At 41.8% G+C, this 20,574-nt stretch overlaps 1 protein-coding gene across 1 annotated transcript in view; it reads left to right on the top strand.

Moving 5' to 3' along the window:
* LOC310866868 (voltage-gated potassium channel subunit beta-2-like) overlaps positions 1-20,574 on the top strand; it is a gene marked incomplete at both ends in the record, with an annotated part of 126,694 nt that overhangs the window by 98,393 nt on the left and 7,727 nt on the right. The window contains 3 exon segments of the mRNA XM_083776648.1: positions 1,081-1,201; positions 17,041-17,135; positions 20,263-20,383. Of these exon segments, the coding sequence (XP_083632774.1) occupies positions 1,081-1,201; positions 17,041-17,135; positions 20,263-20,383 (337 nt within the window).

Genomic DNA, 20,574 nt, shown 5'->3' with positions numbered 1-20,574 from the left:
TTCCAGGCTGACATTGGTAAAGTGCTGATGCATTCAAACTAAGTGCAATATGGATACAGTATATTATTCATCTCAAGATGTACAGTAAGGCTGTGGCGTGACACGAGGAAAGCTGAAGTTGTTGACGTTACACAGAACACTGCCACGGTGAGTTACACAGAATACCACCACGGTGAGTTACACAGAACACCGCCACGGTGACACTCGGAGACTCTTAAGATCTCCCTCCTCGAAAGTCGTCTGAAGGAAGATCTAAGACTTCTCAGAATGTGTCACAGACTCGTGGACGTGCCTGCCTGGCTCCTTTGCTGCAAACATCAGTTATACTTATGATGAATGCCAGAAAGGCAGCCTGTCTTAAAAGTCCTCAAAATGACACTTTACTGTCGGTGGGGAAAAGTCATTTGGAACTAGAACTAAGATGAGAGAACATATTACTCCAGTTTTGGCATCACTGCACTGGCTTCCGGTTGTTTTTAGGATTGATTTTAAAATTATTTTACTTGTCTATAAAGCTCTCAATGGTCTCGCACCTTCCTACCTACATGACTGCCTGCCTAAATATGTCCCAAACCGCCCGCTAAGGTCTTCCACTGCTGGCCTGCTCGCTTTGCCCAAAAAAATGGCAACTAAAAAATACGGGGAAGCAGCTTTTTGCTTCTACGGGCCGTCGGCATGGAACAAGCTCCCACTGTACCTTCGTCAGGCAGCCTCTGTAGACATTTTTAAAGCTCAGCTCAAGACCCACTTCTACAACATTGCCTTTAATTGATCTTTTATTTTTTATTTTTCATGTCCTCACTGTACTGCATTACTGCTTGTTTTTTAATGTCGTTGCCTTGCTTTTCTTTTATTCTCCATTGTTCTGTAAAGCACTTTGAGCTGCATTTCATGTCATGAAAGGTGCTATACAAATAAAGTTTTATTATTATTATTATTATTATTATTATTATTATTATGTGGGGACCCCCCGTGGTGGTCCCAACCCCCAGTTTTGGGAGCCACTGGTCTATAGATTCAAGGGTTGTTTAACAAGTGGTGCTGTGTGTGTGTGTGTGTGTTTCTGTGTGTGTCCACCAGGAGGCGTACTCTGTGGCCCGGCAGTTCAACCTCATCCCACCTGTGTGTGAGCAGGCGGAGTACCACTACTTCCAGAGGGACAAGGTGGAGGTGCAGCTGCCCGAGCTCTACCACAAGATAGGTCAGTTCTACTGCCCGAGCTCTACCACAAGATAGGTCAGTTCTACTGCCCGAGCTCTACCACAAGATAGGTCAGTTCTACTGCCCGAGCTCTACCACAAGATAGGTCAGTTCTACTGCCCGAGCTCTACCACAAGATAGGTCAGTTCTACTGCCCGAGCTCTACCACAAGATAGGTCAGTTCTACTGCCCAAGCTCTACCACAAGATAGGTCAGTTCTACTGCCCGAGCTCTACCACAAGATAGGTCAGTTCTACTGCCCGAGCTCTACCACAAGATAGGTCAGTTCTACTGCCCGAGCTCTACCACAAGATAGGTCTGTTAGAGCTCTACCACAAGATAGGTCAGTTCTACTGCCCAAGCTCTACCACAAGATAGGTCAGTTCTACTGCCCGAGCTCTACCACAAGATAGGTCAGTTCTATACTGTTATTTAGAGCTCTACAACACGATAGGTCAGTTATTTACTGTTATTTAGAGCTCTACCACACGATAGGTCAGTTATTTACTGTTATTTAGAGCTCTACCACACGATAGGTCAGTTATTTACTGTTATTTAGAGCTCTACCACACGATAGGTCAGTTATTTACTGTTATTTAGAGCTCTACCACACGATAGGACAGTTCTATACTGTTGTTTAGAGCTCTACCACAAGACAGGTCAGTTCTATACTGTTATATAGAGCTCTACCACAAGATATAGGTCAGTTCTACTGTCCGAGCTCTACCACAAGATAGGTTAGTTCTACTGCCCGAGTTCTACCACAAGATAGGTCAGTTCTACTGCCCGAGTTCTACCACAAGATAGGTTAGTTCTACTGCCCGAGCTCTACCACAAGATATAGATCAGTTCTATACTGTTATTTAGAGCTCTACCACACGATTGGTCAGTTCTACTGTTATATAGAGCTCTTTATGTTATCAGCAGCTGACTGTGGCCCATCTGAGCAGGATGTTGACTAACGAATGCTTCAACATTTCAGAACGAGAACAGTCTGTTCTGAGCTGTTGAGATGCTCAGTTATGCGCACGACAGACAGAGACACACACACACACACACACACACACACACACACACACACACACACACACACACACACACACACACACACACACACACACACACACACACACACACACACACACACACACACACACACACACACACACACACACCCACACACACACACACACACACACGCCATGTAGCTTCAACAACAACAACAGCAGCAGCAACATTTGAAGGGTATTATTAGTACAGTTTCGGGGACACACCGTTATGTCTGAGGTGTGAAAACGGGGAATGTTCTTCCTTCTCTAAATCAGCAGCAGCTTTATTTACTATCATTATTATAGGTTTTACTTCATTATTACTTATTTAGATGTGGACCTCCCAACACCCGGCGCAGGATTTGTCCGTTTGTTTAGTCGTTTTGCTCCAGGTGGTTTTAACGTTCCTTTTCCTATGCAAATGCATATTATTGCGAATGCAATGAGCACTAACTATGAGACCCTGCAGATCATGTCTGTGTGTGTGTGTGTGTCTGTCCCGCTGTTACACCACCCGCCCGCCACCAGAGGGCGCAGCTGTATCACACAAAACACACACACACACACACGCACGCACGCACTCTCACACACACAAACACACACACACACACACACACACAACTTAACTTAAAAAAAACTTAACTTAAAATGAAAAAGAAAAAACTTTAAAAACACTTAACTTCAAAAAACTTAACTTAAAAATAAAATCTTAAAAAAACACAAAAAAGAGAACTTTAAAAAGAAAACCTTAAAAAAGTATGTAATTTATTCTAATTGTTGTTATTGCCATTTACGAGCTGCGTTCGCTTCCCGCGTTTGCGCGTCTTACTTGTTGTTTGCAGTGTTTCCAACCACAGTGGCTTACACTTACAGCACCATTTACAACTTACTAGAGTTAGAGTGGCCGGATGTTGGAACCCGGGCTCCCCCATGTAGAGTTAGTGTCCAAGTGTCCTTGAGCAAGACTCTGAACCCCTAATTGCTCCTGATGTGCAGGTCGGTGCCTTGCATGGTTTCCGCCTGCCATCGGTGTATGAATGGGTGTGTGAATGTGTATATGCACAGTCTATGTAAAGCGCCTTGGATAAAGGCACCATTTACCATTCATCATCAGTCTAAACAGTATATTACAAAAAAATATGTACTACACAGGTCAACAAATTAACTTGGCAACTTTCTATATAACATGCCATCTGAATTACATGTCGTCAAGGCTAGGGCAAGTGTTACGGCTTAGGCCTGTCACAATTATTAAATAATTGTCCAATCGCAATTATTTGACATAATCACAGCTATTTTTGCATATAGGCTAATCGTCAGTCGTTTCCAAGTTGAAAAATATCCATACATTTCCGCTTATAGATCAACTGTGACCAGAGCTTTTCACCAGCTTTTTCAAAATGAGTTAATAGCACAGGCAGACTTCACATACTAGAGCATGTCTGAAATTAATGTCAGAGCTGAAATCGCCATGTAAATATGAAATAAATGCTTAAACATGTAGCTAGGTGTAATGTTAGAGTCCACCATAGACTGTAAAAAATATGGACAAAGCGTTCCCCGGATCTAACATGAACGTAAAATGAAGCCTGTAATAATATGCTAATTCCTGATGTAAGTCGCCATCTTTCTAGATCCGTTTGGTACCAGCTGGCCATTGGCTGGCTCCGTTTTGGACCAGCTGGTCATTGGCTGCCCAGAAAACGAGGCGGGACTTCCCCCCTTCTTCTCTGTTGGTTTTTATTTTGACTCGAGTGGGAGGAGAATCCCGATCATAGACTGTAACGGTAGCCACGCCCCTCAGAACATACGCGACTTTATGGTCATTTTTTTAATTAATGGGACCATAATTTTCCAAAAAGAATATTATGACATTAGAAATGAGACTTTAAACTAGTGACTGGAAGAAGAAAGTATTCATGACCATGTTTATTAAGGTAATACAGTCTAGGTGAAGTTGGGCCAAAATACATGGGCCTCTATGGAGCTATGGGGCTTTTTGGGTCCATGAGTCCAGCGCCACAACAGGCCATTATATGAACTACCGATTTCAAATGAGGCTTCACGAAATATCTGGCTGACTGCCCCCCTGGAGTCCACAGAAGTGAACCTTTCAAGCCTGTTTTCTCAACTCAAGGTCAAACTGAACAACCAATATGTCAATTTGAAGCTATGATTCCCTGCTTTCATATGACTCAAAAATGGTACTCAATTCTGCCCTGTTTGACACTCAGCAACAAGGGACCTTGAATTTGGGCTAATAATGAACTTGATGAATTGAATACATGGGACCACAATGGAAACTATTTCCGTTATTTTGTAAAATAAATAAATAAATATATATTTTTTATTATAATCAAATGTCAGTGAGTTTGAAATACCTTAAAAATACAAAAGAAATCTTTTGTATTTTTAAGGTATTTCAAACTCATTTTCTCATATCTGTCCTGCGCAATTTGAGATTACGACGTCTAAAAGGCGAACAGAAATACAAACTGTAACGTTCCCTCGAGCCAGAAGGGAGAAGAAGAAGTCCTCTATCCCATTTTGGGCGGGAACCCCTTTTGGCGTTTTAAGCATCATGTCGTGCTTTAGCTATTGAAAAATAGCAGATCTACAAGCTCGTAGGTCTGCTATTTTTGAAAATGTAGTGCAGATCTTTGAATATATATTATTTTCCGAGCGAACGTTTTTAACTCAAATCTTAGCTTCTGGTGAGAGGTCCCTGTAGGAACAACATATTTTCAGATGGGGGGGTCGGCGACCAATTAAGATACATTTGTGGGGGTCCTTGACATGAAAATGCTTGAGAACCACTGACATAGAAACATGGGTTTTTCAGAAAACTGTCAACGATTTAGAAGACATATAGACCGATTCCGTACCGGTTTCATGGTCGCAGCCTACGTATTTCCTGTAGGCGGACTCGACGTAGCTGCGGGGGTAAAACCCTCACCAGGCGCACCTCTTCCACTACAGTGAACGGCAGAGTGACTGATGTTAGTTTGCCTCAAACTTTACTCCTTTACCTGCTTTTTTACTAACACTAACATTACAAAGATGCCCAGAACATCGAGATGAACCTGTGTAGTTTATGGCTGCTCCAACAGTAGTGGCAACATAACAAATAAAATAAAACGGAATGTCTAATATCCACCGCGATGGCTGAGACCAGAGCCATTGAGTAATGGTTGAGACAAAGCAGTGAAGAATCCTGCAAGATACATAATTTCAGTCTTACCCAATACCCAATCTTTCTGTTTTATGAACACAAGGCTGCTGTATTTTATACCTCATACTAAGCATTTAAAGTATGAGGTATAAAGTACAGCAGCCTTGTGTTAATAAAACAGAAATATTTGGTATTGGGTAAGACTGGCGTTATGTATCTTTCACTGCTTTGTCTCAACCATTGCTCAATGGCTCTGGTCTCCGCCATCGCGGTGGATATAGACATTCCGTTTTATTTTATTTGTTATGTTGCCACTACTGTTGGAGCAGCCATAAACTACACAGGTTCATCTCGATGTTCTGGGCATCTTTGTAATGTTAGTGTTAGTAAAAAAGCAGGTAAAGGAGTAAAGTTTGAGGCAAACTAACATCAGTCACTCTGCCGTTCACTGTAGTGGAAGAGGTGCGCCTGGTGAGGGTTTTACCCCCGCAGCTACGTCGAGTCCGCCTACAGGAAATACGTAGGCTGCGACCATGAAACCGCTACGGAATCGGTCTATAGAAGTGAACTGAAAATGGCCTATTATTGGGCAGCTACTCATGAACAACATACTGTATTTCCCCCCTCTATCGCTCGAGGGGTGGGGGTGGGGGGGGGGGGGGGGGGGGGGGACGTCTGTGGGCCTGTGACTGTCATGCATGATGAAACCTCAAGCAGGGGGCAGCTGCTCTCCACTCACACACACACACACACACTCACACACACACTCACACACACAGTGAGTCAGTCAGCGCTGCGTGGAAGTGACAGGCCTAGCATCGATCATTAATCCAAGCAGAAAGAACGAGTCGACATTGATATTAAACAAGATGGAGTTCAAGATGAGGTCATCCATGCAGTGTTACAGTGCATAGTTACACACACATATACGTACAGTATGTACTGTACTGTACTGTATGTATTAGTGATGGGAGATTAACCCATTCTGACCTGAGATCAGATTCATACGAGGTTTCCACTGGGACACACACTGGTCTGATTAACCCATTCTGACCTGAGATCAGATTAAAAAAATGTCAGTCGCTCTTTGATTTTTCAAAAAATAGCAGACCTACAAGCTTGTAGATCTGCTATTTTTCAATAGCTAAAGCATAACATGATGCTAACACCAAAATGGGTTCCTGTTCAGAATGGGTTAATCGGCAAACAAATCGGTCGATTTGAGTTGTTTTTTTAGATTAATCAGCATCGATTCGATTAATCAATCAGACCGATTAATCAATCGGTCCGATTAATCGGTCTGTCTTTACAGATAAACATGCCCAAAGTAACAGCATGAACAGATCTACAAGCTCACAATATTAAATATAAAAAGGTATTTTAAATTAAATCTGACTTGCCTAAGCTCGCAGTGCAGATACCATATGTTACATGTATTTTTCAGAATGGACAAAATTATTATATTTTTTCAATACAGAAATAATAGATATCGACATTGGTAATATCAGTTATCGGCCATAACAGCAATTAATTATATCGGATATCGGCCAAAATGTCTCATGGGCACATGTATTAGGGGTGTAGCGATACATTTTAACCCATTCTGACCGGGCACCCATTTTGGTGTCAGCATCATGTTATGCTTTAGCTATTTAAAAATAGCAGATCTACAAGCTCATATCGCGCCACCGAGTGGCGCGATACGAGCTTGTAGGTCTTCTATTTTTGAAAAAAATCGAAGAACGACTGACATTTTTAGAATCTGATCTCAGGTCAGAATGGGTTCATCAGACCAGTGTGTGTCCGACGGAAACCTGGTATGAATCTGATCTCAGGTCAGAATGGGTTAACAGCGATACGATACGTATCTCTGTACATGGTTGACGATGCGATACACGGGCGATATTGGTTCGTTATGGTGATACGATGCGTTACCATTAAATTATTTGAAAACGGTACAGTAACTATTTAGCAAATACATTAAATATGTGTGAAACATGTGGATAAGGCAGGTTTTCTTAAAGGAAAGATTTATTATTATGGATATAAATAAGTAAACACAGTGATTCTCTGGACACTGTATTTGAACACATATATGGACAAACCCACGCCTTGACATGAACAGAATACACACATGTATCGATAGACCAAGTGTAGCGATATGGAATGGAAAAGTAATTAAAGGTTTTATGACATTCATTTTCATTTATTTTTATTTTTATTTTTTATTTTAGGTTTTATGACCTCAATTACACCCAAAAAACCTGAACTTTGAACATTCAGTGGATTTTCTGTGGTTTTCTGAAGTTTTCTTTGGGGTTTTTTGGGCCTTTTGAGCTACAATGAAAACAGGCAACACAGTGAAACAGTGACATCTGCTGGCAAATCCCATTGACATATATGGGATTTGCAGTAAGTGATGTCACTTACTGCCGGCAAATCAGAGCACCTGTTTGAGCCAGAAAACCCCAGATCACAGAAAATCTACTGAATGTTAAAAGTTCATATTTTTTGGGTGCAATTGAGATTAGAAAACCTAAAAACACAAGAACAATTCCAAAACCTTTTTTTTTATGTCACAATCCCTTTAAACCCATCTTTTCTTATTTTTTCTCCTTCAAATTGCTAAATGTAATGCACAAGTACTTAGTATTGATGAAATTGCAAAACGGGCCCAGGCCGTAGCGTAACGGTCTGGGCACCGGACTGGTGATCCAGTCGCGGTGTGCCGCGGGTTCGACTCCCGAACCCGACACGGCCTTTACCGCATGTCATCCCCCCATCTCTCTCACGTTTCCTGTCAGCCTACTATCTGTCCCTTAAAAAATCAATAAAAGGCGTAAGCCGCAAAAAAAAATATCTTAAAAAAAAAAAAAGAAATTGCAAAACGATCCGATACCGATTATTTCCATTGCAAAACCATACGATACAAAGTCAAACGATATACGGTACGATATTTGCTTGTTTACATATCGATATACTTTGATTTTTTTTAAATTAAAATAGATATTTCGATACAGTTACTGTATTTTGTCTGGCCTTGATGCCGTCGTAATGACTGTTTTTACACTTGCTGAAAATAGCCGATCGACAAGCTCACTACAACCAAGTGTAAAATGACTTATACTGGATCTCTTGCCCACTAGTCATTTTTAGTCCAGTTTCTATTTGTCGACGATATATATTTAGTCTTAGTTTTAGTCATCATGGCTTAGTTTCCATTTAGTTTTCGTCAGTGAAAAAAGGTAGTCGACGAACATTTTTCGTCTTAGTTTCAGTCGAGGAAATCAACACTGAGTAGGACTATAATGTCTGTAGCTCGTTGGAATGACGACGCCACTCCTTGACTTTCTGCAGCCTTGTTCACCCTGGATTCATTTTCATACCCCTGCCATGTACCTATTTAACCCATTTTGGGGCGGGAAACCCTTTTGGTGTTTTAAAGCATTATGTTATACTTTAGCTGTTGAAAAAAAAAAGAGAAGAAAGAAAAGAAAAATAGCAGATCTACAAGCTCACCGAGTGCCGCGCTATGAGCTTTATATTTTTTAAACAACGTGATATATTTTCCGATGGGGGGGGGGGGCATATTACATATAATTTTTGGGGTCCTTGACATGAAATATTGAGCATGAGGTTTTTTGCAGCCATGTCACAAATGGTCTCGTCACAGAGTGGAGTATAAACGGCATGCAAAGCAGGTGTCGAAATCACGGCTCACATGAATGAATCATCGGAATATAGTTTTGGAAAGAAAAGTGACTCATTACATGTATAAAAAAACCTCAGACTGGAGTCAAACAACAAGGCGCCGTGTGCCTAACTAACCCCGCGCGGATAATAAAGCACCGTAGCTGTATAGTTCCACGCATCAGCAACTGACTCGCCCCCAGATGTACAGAAGGAGCGAGTGCATCCTTATGGAATTATGACTCTCCACTGCCGGGTCCGGGCCGTGACGGTGTCGGTCTCGTCAACAAATAAAATAGTAGACTAAAATGTAAGAAGGGACTAGTGTACTAGCCCATTCTGACCTGAGATCAGATTCATACGAGGTTTCCACTGGACACACACTGGTCTGATGAACCCATTCTGACCTGAGATCAGATTCTAAAAAATGTCAGTCGTTCTTCGATTTTTTCAAAAATAGCAGATCTACAAGCTCATAGCGCGCCACCGAGTGGCGCGCTATGAGCTTGTAGATCTGCTATTTTTCAATAGGTAAAGCATAACATGATGCTAACACCAAAATGGGTGCCCGTTCAGAATGGGCTAGAGATCCAGTATAAGTCATCTTACACTTGGTTGCATGCTGGAAATGCATGCTGAAAAACCACAAGCTCGACGCGGCTATATTATGAACTGGTGGGTTTGGCCACATAAAAACATTGTTTTTAACACTTTCTGTACACTTTTTTTTTGAAAAAAATAATATTTCTCCTAGTTCCTATAGTATAATCTCCTATTATTGTAGAAAAATCGTGAAAATGTGGCACAAATCTTTATATATATTCTTTCAGAGCAAACTTTTTTAACTTTAAAGCTTTGCTTCTGGGGGGACGGACCCTGGAACAACATTTTCAGATGGGGGTCGGTGGCCAATTACATATATTTTTGGGGGTCTTTGACATGAAAATGTTTGAGAACGACTGACATAAGAAAACATAGGGTTTTTCAGACATTCTTTTAATCGTCCTCAGGTCTAAATGGGTTAATTTAGAGATATCTGGCCCGAGCTGGGAACGTGCTTGAGGGAAGCGTTCACCGTACAATTCAAACATGGTCTCCGTCATGTGACCAAAGCTAAAAATGTTTCCAGGGCTGGTGAGGAGTATTCTGGCTTCGCTAGAGAAGTGTCTGCGTTTCAGTCTCTGCTTTGGCATATTCAGAAGGCGTGGCTATAAATGCTTCTCGGGCTTCTACTGGTCCTACGGCGAGTGAAGACCCGCCCCTTGCTGCAGTTCGCAGACAATAGCAGTCATTTCCGACGAATTTGAATTTGCCATAAAAAAGTGGCTTCAAAACGTGTCTGTAGAACCCACGTCCGTTTGTCTTACAGTCTGCGGACACAACTTGTCGTCTGCTGCCTTTTTGAGGGGCGCTATACACAGGTTTAATGTTTTGTCTTTAGTTCACTGTTTGTTTTGTAAATCCATTGACAATGAAGGGAACATTTCCTGGGCCGTGGCTCAGTGGTCCAGGCACTTTGGCTGGTAGTCCAGTCTGACAGTGTGCCGCGGGTTCGACTCCCGATCCCGACGGCCTTTACTGCATGTCTTCCCCCCCATCTCTCTCCCCATTTCCTGTCAGCCTAGTGTCCATAAAAGATATAAAATATAGGCGAAAGCCACACAAAAAATTGATTAATTGAAACATTGATTCCTTCTATTGGCTGTTGGTAGTCTGTTGGTAGTCATGGCTGCCAGTTCCCACCTGATGTTGTGTGGGAGTTCAGATTGATCCAGACCGCACTGAATAACTGACAGCTTGCAGAACGTCTTCAGACTAGGACTTAAGTCTAAGATGCACGTGTCATCTTTGGCTCCTCCAAAGAGGATGATACGATCTGCCACCATGTAACAGCGCATCATGCCTCTGAATAGAAGCATCTGAATCTGAGAGATTGAATTTGGAACATTCCCTTTGGACTCAACCTTCTTCCAGGTGAAGGTCGCTGGACTGATTTTCCACAGATTTAAGTACTGCTCAGGGTTCCTGCCACCAAATATGTACAGCTCTCCATTGTAGGAAAAGGCGGAATGGCCTCCTTTTCCTTGGATTGATGCAGTGTCCATCCAAACGTTGGCCTCTGTGTCAAACACAATGAGGTTGTCGTAGTCGTACTGGTCACTGTAGCCCTCAAATACAAACATCTTTGTCCCGATGATGGTGGCAGAGTGACATGATAAATCCGGTGGTCTAGTGCCTCTGGTATGAATTAAAGTCCAGACCATTGTGTTGGTGTCCAGCTTGTACATGCCATCAGTGCATCCAGGGTTCCATCCTGCAGTCAGACGGTTCCATCCTCCGTAGATAAACATGACCTTCCCAGAGGCACAGGCTAAGTGGCCGTGCCTCCCCCCTGGAGCAGTCCCAGATGTCTTGCGTGTGAGCATTCTGTGCTCGTCGACATCAAATGCATAAAGCACAGTGCTGTAGCCCCCCGTGTCAGTCCTTCCCCCCCAGATGTAGACGTAAGGGTCGATCAGCACAGCTGTGCGGCTGGTGAGCATGGGGTGAACCTCAAGGGGACGTTGTCCTCTTCCGGGTGTCTCTGGGGGCAGCTTGGTCCAGCACAAAGACACTGTGTTGAAGACATGCACTTCAGTCCGACGCTCGGACTCGATAAAGTCTCCTCTAAAGCAGTACACTTTGTGGTCCACTGCTACAGCAGCATCACACTGCGGCTTTGGAAGCCTTTTTAGGTGCACCGTCCAACGAAACATTTCACACAATTGTATAGGTTTATACCCGTAAAAGAACCCAGTCCTGAATACCTTGAATGAATGACTTGAAGGCCATGCAGTCCTACTGTGTGGGGTCAGCACTTATATAGGTTAGCGGGCCTACGTGTGACGTAGACATGCTGTCACATGTAGGCCAAGTTGGTGAGTCGTAGACTGACCTGCAACTACCCTGACATAAAATGAAACCAAATGGACCCTTTACACTCTCAAGAGTAAAATTATTGAGGGGCCAGCCCCTCCTATGTCCAGCTTTGAGTGTTTGTGTAAACACAAACATTGCGTAAACACAAACATCGAAGACAAAGGTGAGGACGCAAATTGTGATTGGCCAGAATGAGATGATGTATGATGACGTGTGATAAGAGCGCCCCTCACTTCACACGGGTGTGATTTTTGTTAAACACCTGCATTACTTGATTTAAAAGAAGACACAATTAGAGCATGTATAGAAGAATTGTTATTTAGATATTTGTTATCTCTCCTGAGGTACCACGTCATTACAGCATGGAATTATGGACAGAGTCTTATAGGCTACAATAACAACATATTCGTTTGGTTTTGAGGCTAAATCTCACATGCGCGCGCGAGCACACACACACACACACACACACACACGCATGCACACACACGCACACGCTACATTATACATACAGACAAACTGTTCCCTTTGGAGCCACGGTATAAAGAAATAAGGGGAAAATAAGGAAAATAGAAAATGTGAATCCCAGCTGGCCGTCTGCTGCTTAATATAGAACCATGTGACCAACTGGGCCCTCAGGACTCGTCCCATGTTCAAGTGAAACCTCGTCAACCGTGTATATTTAGCATGACAAATAAGGGCTAATTTCACACCACCATCGCTTAATCCAAATCTAATTTTTATTTGGGGCTTTGGGGGGTGGGTGGGCGGGAGGGCCGGGGTATCGACGACGATTTAATTAATGTGATTTAATTAAAAGAGGGCGATGACGAGCTTGTTGGATCATGTTGTGTAGAGAGATATAAAGTAGGTCTCGTTTACCATAGGTCTCGGGAACCCCTTTTGGTGTTTTAAGCATTATGTTATACTTTAGCTATTGAAAAATAGCAGATCTACAAGCTCTCGTATAGTGCGCGCGGCACCAAGTGCCGCGCGCACTATACGAGCTTGTACAGTAGGTCTGCTATTTATTTATTTTTATCATGAAAATGTGGCACAAATCATTGAATATATATTATTTCAGAGTGAAGGTTTTTAACTCAAATCTTTGCTTCTGGGGGGGGGGGGAGGTCCCTGGAACAACATATTTTCAGATGGGGGTCGGCGACAATTACATATAATTCTGGGGGTCCTTGACGTGAAATAGTGAGCACCACTGATACAGAAACATGAGGTATTTGATTTTGGTGTTAGCATCATGTCGTGCTTTAGCTATTGAAAAATAGCAGATCTACAAGCTCATAGCGCGCCACCGAGTGGCGCGATACGAGCTTGTAGGTCTGCTATTTTTGAAAGATCGAAGAGCGACTGACATAGAAGACATTTTTAGAATCTGATCTCAGGTCAGAATGGAAAACTGTCAGGAATGTAGAAGACATTTTTTGAATCTGATCTCAGGTCAGAATGTGTTAAGCATTGGTTCTCAAACTTGGGTCCAAGGACCCCCAGGGGTGTGGACGGTCGGGAGGGGGTCCATTTCTACACTCTCAGAGTTAAATCCAGCTAGATGTTTGATGGGGCGCTATATAGCCCCCTCCCACATGCCCAGCTCTGTGTGTGTTTGTAACACGGAAATGACCTGATTGGCTGAGCACGGAATGTGACCTATCATGATGTTGTACGATGATAAGAGCGCCCGCCACAGGTGTGATATATATTTTTAACCCATTCTGACCTTAGATCAGATTCATACGAGGTTTCCACTGGACACACACTGGTCTGATTAACCCATTCTGACCTGAGATCAGATTCTAGAAATGTCAGTCGCTCTTCGATTTTTCAAAAAATAGCAGACCTACAAGCTCGTATCGCGCCACTCGGTGGCGCGATACGAGCTTGTAGATCTGCTATTTTTCAATAGATAAAGCATAACATGATGCTGACACCAAAATGGGTGCCCGTTCAGAATGGGTTAATTACAGTGTAGATTGGATACTCCATCATGGCCCATAGCACTTACCCTACACCCTTAGATAGCATTTCTGTAGACTTAGATAGCATTTGATACAGACTTATAGCATGTTATGTAGACAGCACTATAATTGCATTGTATGTAGTCATAGCACGTCATAGTACATATGTATAGCATAGTAGTATATATGTATAGTTTATATGTATAGTGTCATTATATAGATATTCCACTGTTACTTTTTTAGCTTACGCATGTTTCATGATAAATGCTTTTTATGTGATGTATTCCCATGCTTTTTTGTTCTTGCTTAGATGTAAGTACTTTTTGTAAGTACTTTTTCTTAGCAACCCTAAGAGAACTATCCCTGCTGTATTAGAAATAATTAATGAATTCAGTATTTTCTCTGGTTATAAAATTAACGTGAGCAAATCCATAGCCCTACCACTGGGAACAAGAGATCCAAATAATATAGTATCTCCAATCAATCTGACTGATAAAGGCTTCAAGTATTTAGGGATATATATTCCTTACCACTTGGAGGATTTAGTGAAGACAAACTTGACCCCCGTTATTAAACAGATTAAATTGGACCTAACCAGATGGATGGAGCTTCCAATATCCTTCTTGGGACGTATCTCCATTATCAAAATGAATATACTCCCTAGAATCTTATACCCTATGCAAATGATACCCAACGTCATACCCAACAGTCTTTTCAAAGATGTAAATAGGGCCATGTCAGCATTTATTTGGAGAAATAAACGCCCAAGAGTGAAACTGGAAAAGCTCCAGCTCCCAGTGGAAAAGGGAGGATTAGCAGTCCCCAACTTTCAATATTATCAATGGGCAACAGTAGTGAACAATTTAGCAGAATGGGTGGAACAAGACCCCAACTCAACATGGTTGGATCTGGTACCACAGGGTTGTAACTCCATAGTGCTACCAAATCTACCATTCATAACTGATGCTAAATTGTTACCAGGTATTGGGGCTAATTTTATTGTGAACAACACCCTGAATACATGGAATAACATAAAGAGGGCATTCTCAATGTTGAAGAAATATTATTTTTATGCACCGATTGTTAACAACCCTAATTTTATCCCCTCTTGTAATGACCCTGGGTTCAAGGAATGGCATACAGTAGGAATTCAGGTGATAAATGATCTATACCAGCATGGTACCTTGAAGTCTTTTGGACAACTACAGGATCAATATGGGTTATCCCGGATACATTTCTTTAGGTATTTACAAATTCGAAGTTATCTAAATTCTATACCCCAGTATAAAGAAGGACATGGACCAGAGCAGATTGAGAGACTTGTTCACCAGGTCTGCCAGCTGAAGAAAAAAAAAACAAGTTATATATATCAAAAATTGATTTCCATAAAGAACGTTAATACCAACATCAGCAGGCAGTCGTGGGAACGAGACTTACAAATTACAATTAATGACCTTCAATGGAAAAACATTATGTTAAATAGTAAAAAGATATGCTGCAACTACAAGCCTCAAGAAATCCAATTCAAGATTATACATAAACTACAAACTACTCCATATCAAAGGAGCAAATATGATAAAGACTGCTCTGGTACATGTCTGAAATGTAAAGAAAACGTGGGCACGTATGTGCACCTAATGTGGCACTGTCCAGTAATCCAAAAAATTTGGGAGGAAGTGAAGAACGAAATTTCTACTATAATAGGGCTAAGGATCGAACTAGATCCCCTACAATGTATCTTGGGCTTACACCCAACGATTCCTGAATTTAACAGATTTAAGAGAATCCTGAATATACTATGGTACTGTGCTAGGTTGTCAATACTACAATGTTGGATTGGGGATGTTGTTCCATCTGTATCGAGTTGGCTCCATAATGTTCTACAACTGCTCCCACTAGAACGGCTCACACATGTTCTCCAAGGAGACATGGATGGATTCTTTTTGGTTTGGGGACCAGTTGTGGAATACATGGGAGTAGAATACGCAGAAATATTATCAAGAGGTTTGGCAAATTAAGGAACTATTCATGTTAAGAACAAAGGCTTTATGATTTCTAAAACTACATGAATGATTATTTAAGTAGTAAGAAGAAGATGATGTATGGACGTATGTATGTATAATGTATGTATGTAGGTATGTCGGTTAGTCTGTATGTATATGTGAGTCATGTGTCGGTTTGTACAAAAAGGAAAAATAAAATGATTGAAAGAAAGATGTAAGTCGCTCTGGATTAAGAGCGTCTGCTAAAATGCCTAAATTGTAAAATTGTAATTGGAGTTCTAGGGATTCAAAACATAATTTCATCGTCTACGGGCTTATGTGATGTTTTTATATTTTTTCTTTGTTTTTAAGTTGCTTGATGGACTTAATTGAAGTTACAATTGTGTTTGTATACAGGAAGGGGGCGGGGCAGATAAAATGAACATCAAATATCTAAATACTGAATCGAGTAACTTAAAAACTGTCTGGGGTGTTCACATATATAAGCCTGAGTATAGACGATACAATCGCCCACATTTTTGGGGGAAAGTGAAATATCCCTTTAATTAAAATGTAAGTATGGCCTAATGCCTATCAAACTGGGGGTCCTTGAAACGGTAAAGAATCACTGGGATGGGGGGGGGGGGTCCTCGGTCATCAAAGTATAGACTGACTATATAAGCTTATGGCTGCACTATGCAACTTGCCTCTTATAACCCAGATAGTTTGCACCTGGTTTTCTCCGCAAGTGCAATTTTAAGAATGAAAGGGCTGTATTTTGCGTGTCTTAAGTACCAGTTCTTATTCCCTAACTTGAGTAAACTAAAGACCTGGAGGCGTGATCAATGCTCTTTGGCTATTCTGAGTGGCCAAAGAGCATTGATCACGCCTCCAGGTCTTTAGTTTACTCAAGTTAGGTAATAAGACATGTTACTTAAGACACGCAAAATACAACAACAAAGTGTTCAAAACCATAAACTACAAGAATCAATGCACTGTATACTGCACGTTTGACAAAAATAAAATAAACAAGTGTTTTCCCTCGGAATGTGTCTCAGGTGTTGGCGCCATGACCTGGTCTCCTTTGGCATGTGGGCTGATAACGGGCAAGTACGGCGAGGGAGTGCCCGACATCTCCAGGGCCGCCATCAAGGTCAGTGAAATCCTGGCGGTAAAAGGTATAGCCTATTCTCCATATGCAGACCGCGGCCATCTTATACCATATAAGTTAATGGCAAGGTGCTACCTATAGGTGCAACTTCCCACTGGCAGCCCATTCATCCAAACAGAAAAGTCCTATCTGATTGTATTAAACAGAGTCAAACTCACCAACATTGCAGCTGTATACGGAAAGCTTGAATTATTCTCTTTCTATCCTCAAAGTGTTCGTTTCATAGAAATCCACTGTAGACATGTTATGAGCTATACTTTGTGTCCTTGCAGGTGATTATTTTTTTCCAAGTGCTGGAGTTTGGAAGTGCTCGTTAGATATCACTCACACTGCCACCTGTTTTGAATTAGCACATAATGCAGGAGGCAGCAGGACGTTATGCTTTACTGTGAAAACCAGTGCTGATGGAAACATGGCCGCGGTCTGCAAAATGGGCAATAGGATTTAGACTCTGGTATAGATGTATTTATCGATTCTGACATGTTCAGTCTACGAGAGTCTAAGGGGCACCCCCATGCTTCAGAATAGCTCTGAACATGTACAACCAGATTACGAGACTGTAAAGGTTATCTCTCCACCAACCAGACTATGCAGACAACGCAACTGGGGGGGGGGGGGGGGGGGGGGGGGGGCGTCGTGCCGTCGGTAAAATAAAATGATGAATGCATACAGAGATGCAATGACAGTCGAGTTGAACAAAGTTTGGCGGAGCCTGGTGGTGGCTGTTGCTATAGCACACACGAGCCAACACCACGCCACCATAGGCACACCAGTGCCTCCCAACAGCTCTGGTGTAGTCTGTAGTGTAGGTTGTAAAAATGTGAAGGAAGTCAGAAGTGGGCGAGTGTGTGTGTGCAGTGCATGGGGCTCTCTACAGATTACTGCAGACTGTAAAGGTATCTCTCCACTATAAACAGACTGCTACAGGCTTGGCAGTCGCTGGAGTGGGTTGGAAGGTGTGAAAATAAAGTTGCTGAATGCTCCCGAGAGGCGACACAGACAGACCGTGGTGCTAAAAATAGCCATTATGGCTTGATGTCTTTTTCAACAACAAACCCGCCGCCAAACCGACGCCTTCTCCACAAGCTCCAAAAATCGGTGTCGAGCTTGTAAAGCTTTTGTACTCAAAAGTAGCAGATCTGCTACTTTTGATGCTTTTGAATTTGAATCCTGAAAAGTTTTGGACATAATGTTTTTTTTTTTTTAATGTATTAAATAGCTCTGTATTCGGAGAGCAATCATTCCTATACAGACTTGTCCACTTATAACCCCCGAGGAACCCTTGAGGGTAAAAAAGATTTAACCTTTTTAAATAAACTTTTAGTTTTCAACAAATTCCCTTTTAAAATAATATAAAATATACCACTTACACCACCTTTAAATTAACTGAGATTTTGGAGGAGACTATAAAGGAGAGGGAATGGGGTGGAGGGAGCCTGTGTGTCTGTAAAATGTTATGAAATGTGGAGTAGCATTGTCACTTCTTTACAGTACATCTCCAAGCAAGTCCCTTTTCGGGCGGAATCCTGCTCATGCCAGACAAGGCAGTCAATTAAGCAATATTACCCCGAGTCGAGGGTGTTCTTTATCGTCGTTAATGCACGCCTGTGATGTGAAATGCAGAGCAGAAGTGCATTAATGACGATAACGAACACCCTTGAGTGTAATTTTGCAATTATACAGCAGTTATACGCTTAAAACTAAGATATTCGCTCAAATAAAACATCATTTTTTTAATGACATAATGTAGCCACTACAACCACAAATGTCCCAAGAAACTGGCTAAGCCTAGCCACCGAGTCTGCTGCGCTCTGGGAGAACAGAGCTTTTTGATATGCTGTAAGGTACCTCATACTAATTAAAGTATGAGGTATAAAGTACAGCAGCCTTGTGTTCATACAACAGACCTGAGATCAGATTCATACGAGGTTTCCACTGGACACACACTGGTCTGATGAACCCATTCTGACCTGAGATCAGATTTAAAAAAATGTCAGTCGTTCTTCGATTTTTCAAAAAATAGCAGACCTACAAGCTCGTATCGCGCCACTCGGTGGCGCGATATGAGCTTGTAGATCTGCTATTTTTAAATAGCTAAAGCATAACATGATGCTAACACCAAAATGGGTTCCCGTTCAGTATTGGTTAAGACTCTTTGGTTGGTTATGTATCTTTCAGGACCTTTCACTGCTTCGTCTCAACCATTACTCTACTGTATGTCTCTGGCGTTCAGCCACTGCAGTGTATTTTTTGACATTCCGTTTCTCTCCAAAGTTGAATGTTGTTGCCACTACTGTTGGAGCAGCCATAAACTACACAGGTTCATCCCGATGTTCTGGGCATCTTTGTAAAGTTAGTGTTAGTAAAAAGCAGGTATAAAAGAGCAACGTTTGAGGCAGACTAACATCAGTCACTCTACCATTCAATGTAGTGGAAGATCCACAAGTTTACACCGCAGATTGTTTTGATGAATTGAACAATGTGGACCCTGTTGTAAACAAGTGTAAGTCTTTGTATTGAGTTTGTGCTTAAAATGTACTGTAAATTCTACAAACTGTTAATAAATATTTCAATCAATCAATTTCAAAAGATATGTCGTCTCCGGCCTACAGGAAATACATGAGACCCGTTTCTGATTTTTTTTTTATACATTTCGGCCATTTGAAAATAGCAGATCTACAAGCTCACAATGTGTCGCGACGCGACACATTGTGAGCTTGTAGATCTGCTATTTTCAAAGGATGTTGATACATTTGAAAACTTGAAATAGGACATTCTGCATTAGTGAGCAAACTTTCTACTTTTACTTTTCCACTTTTTGCATTTTGACACCAATACTTTTGTACTTTTTTTGAATCCCGGACATTTAACCCATTCTGACCGGGCACCCATTTTTGGTGTCAGCATCATGTCATGCTTTAGCTATTGAAAAATCTAAAAAAACGACTGACATTTTTTAGAATCTGATCTCAGGTCAGAATGGGTTCATCAGACCAGTGTGTGTCCGGCGGAAACCTCGTATGAATCTGATCTCAGGTCAGAATGGGTTAATTGTAACAGAGTATTTCTACATTGCAGTATTGATACTTTTACTTTCCCCCCCCCACAGGGATACCAGTGGCTGAAGGAGAGAGTGGCCAGCGAGGAGGGCCGCAGGCAGCTGGCTAAGATCAAAGAGCTCCACCTAGTGGCCGACCGGATGGGCTGCACTGCAGCACAGCTAGCCATAGGTAAATAAATACACACACACACACACACAAATTAATTCATTGTTTAAAGGAGAATTCCATACTAAAAGGCTTTCTTACCTTTCTTTGTAGTTGTTACGTCCCCACCAAAGAGGTCCAGGTGTTATTTTGTGCTAAAGCTCCTTATTGGCTGTTTCCCCTACCATAAGCCCTAAATGAATTCAATTGAATTG

The sequence above is a fragment of the Protomyctophum parallelum genome (assembly GCF_964188405.1).
Source record: "Protomyctophum parallelum genome assembly, chromosome: 1".
Lineage (NCBI taxonomy): Eukaryota > Metazoa > Chordata > Actinopteri > Myctophiformes > Myctophidae > Protomyctophum > Protomyctophum parallelum.
Note: the sequence above shows the minus strand (reverse complement) of the source record. Positions and strands in the feature narration are given on the sequence as shown.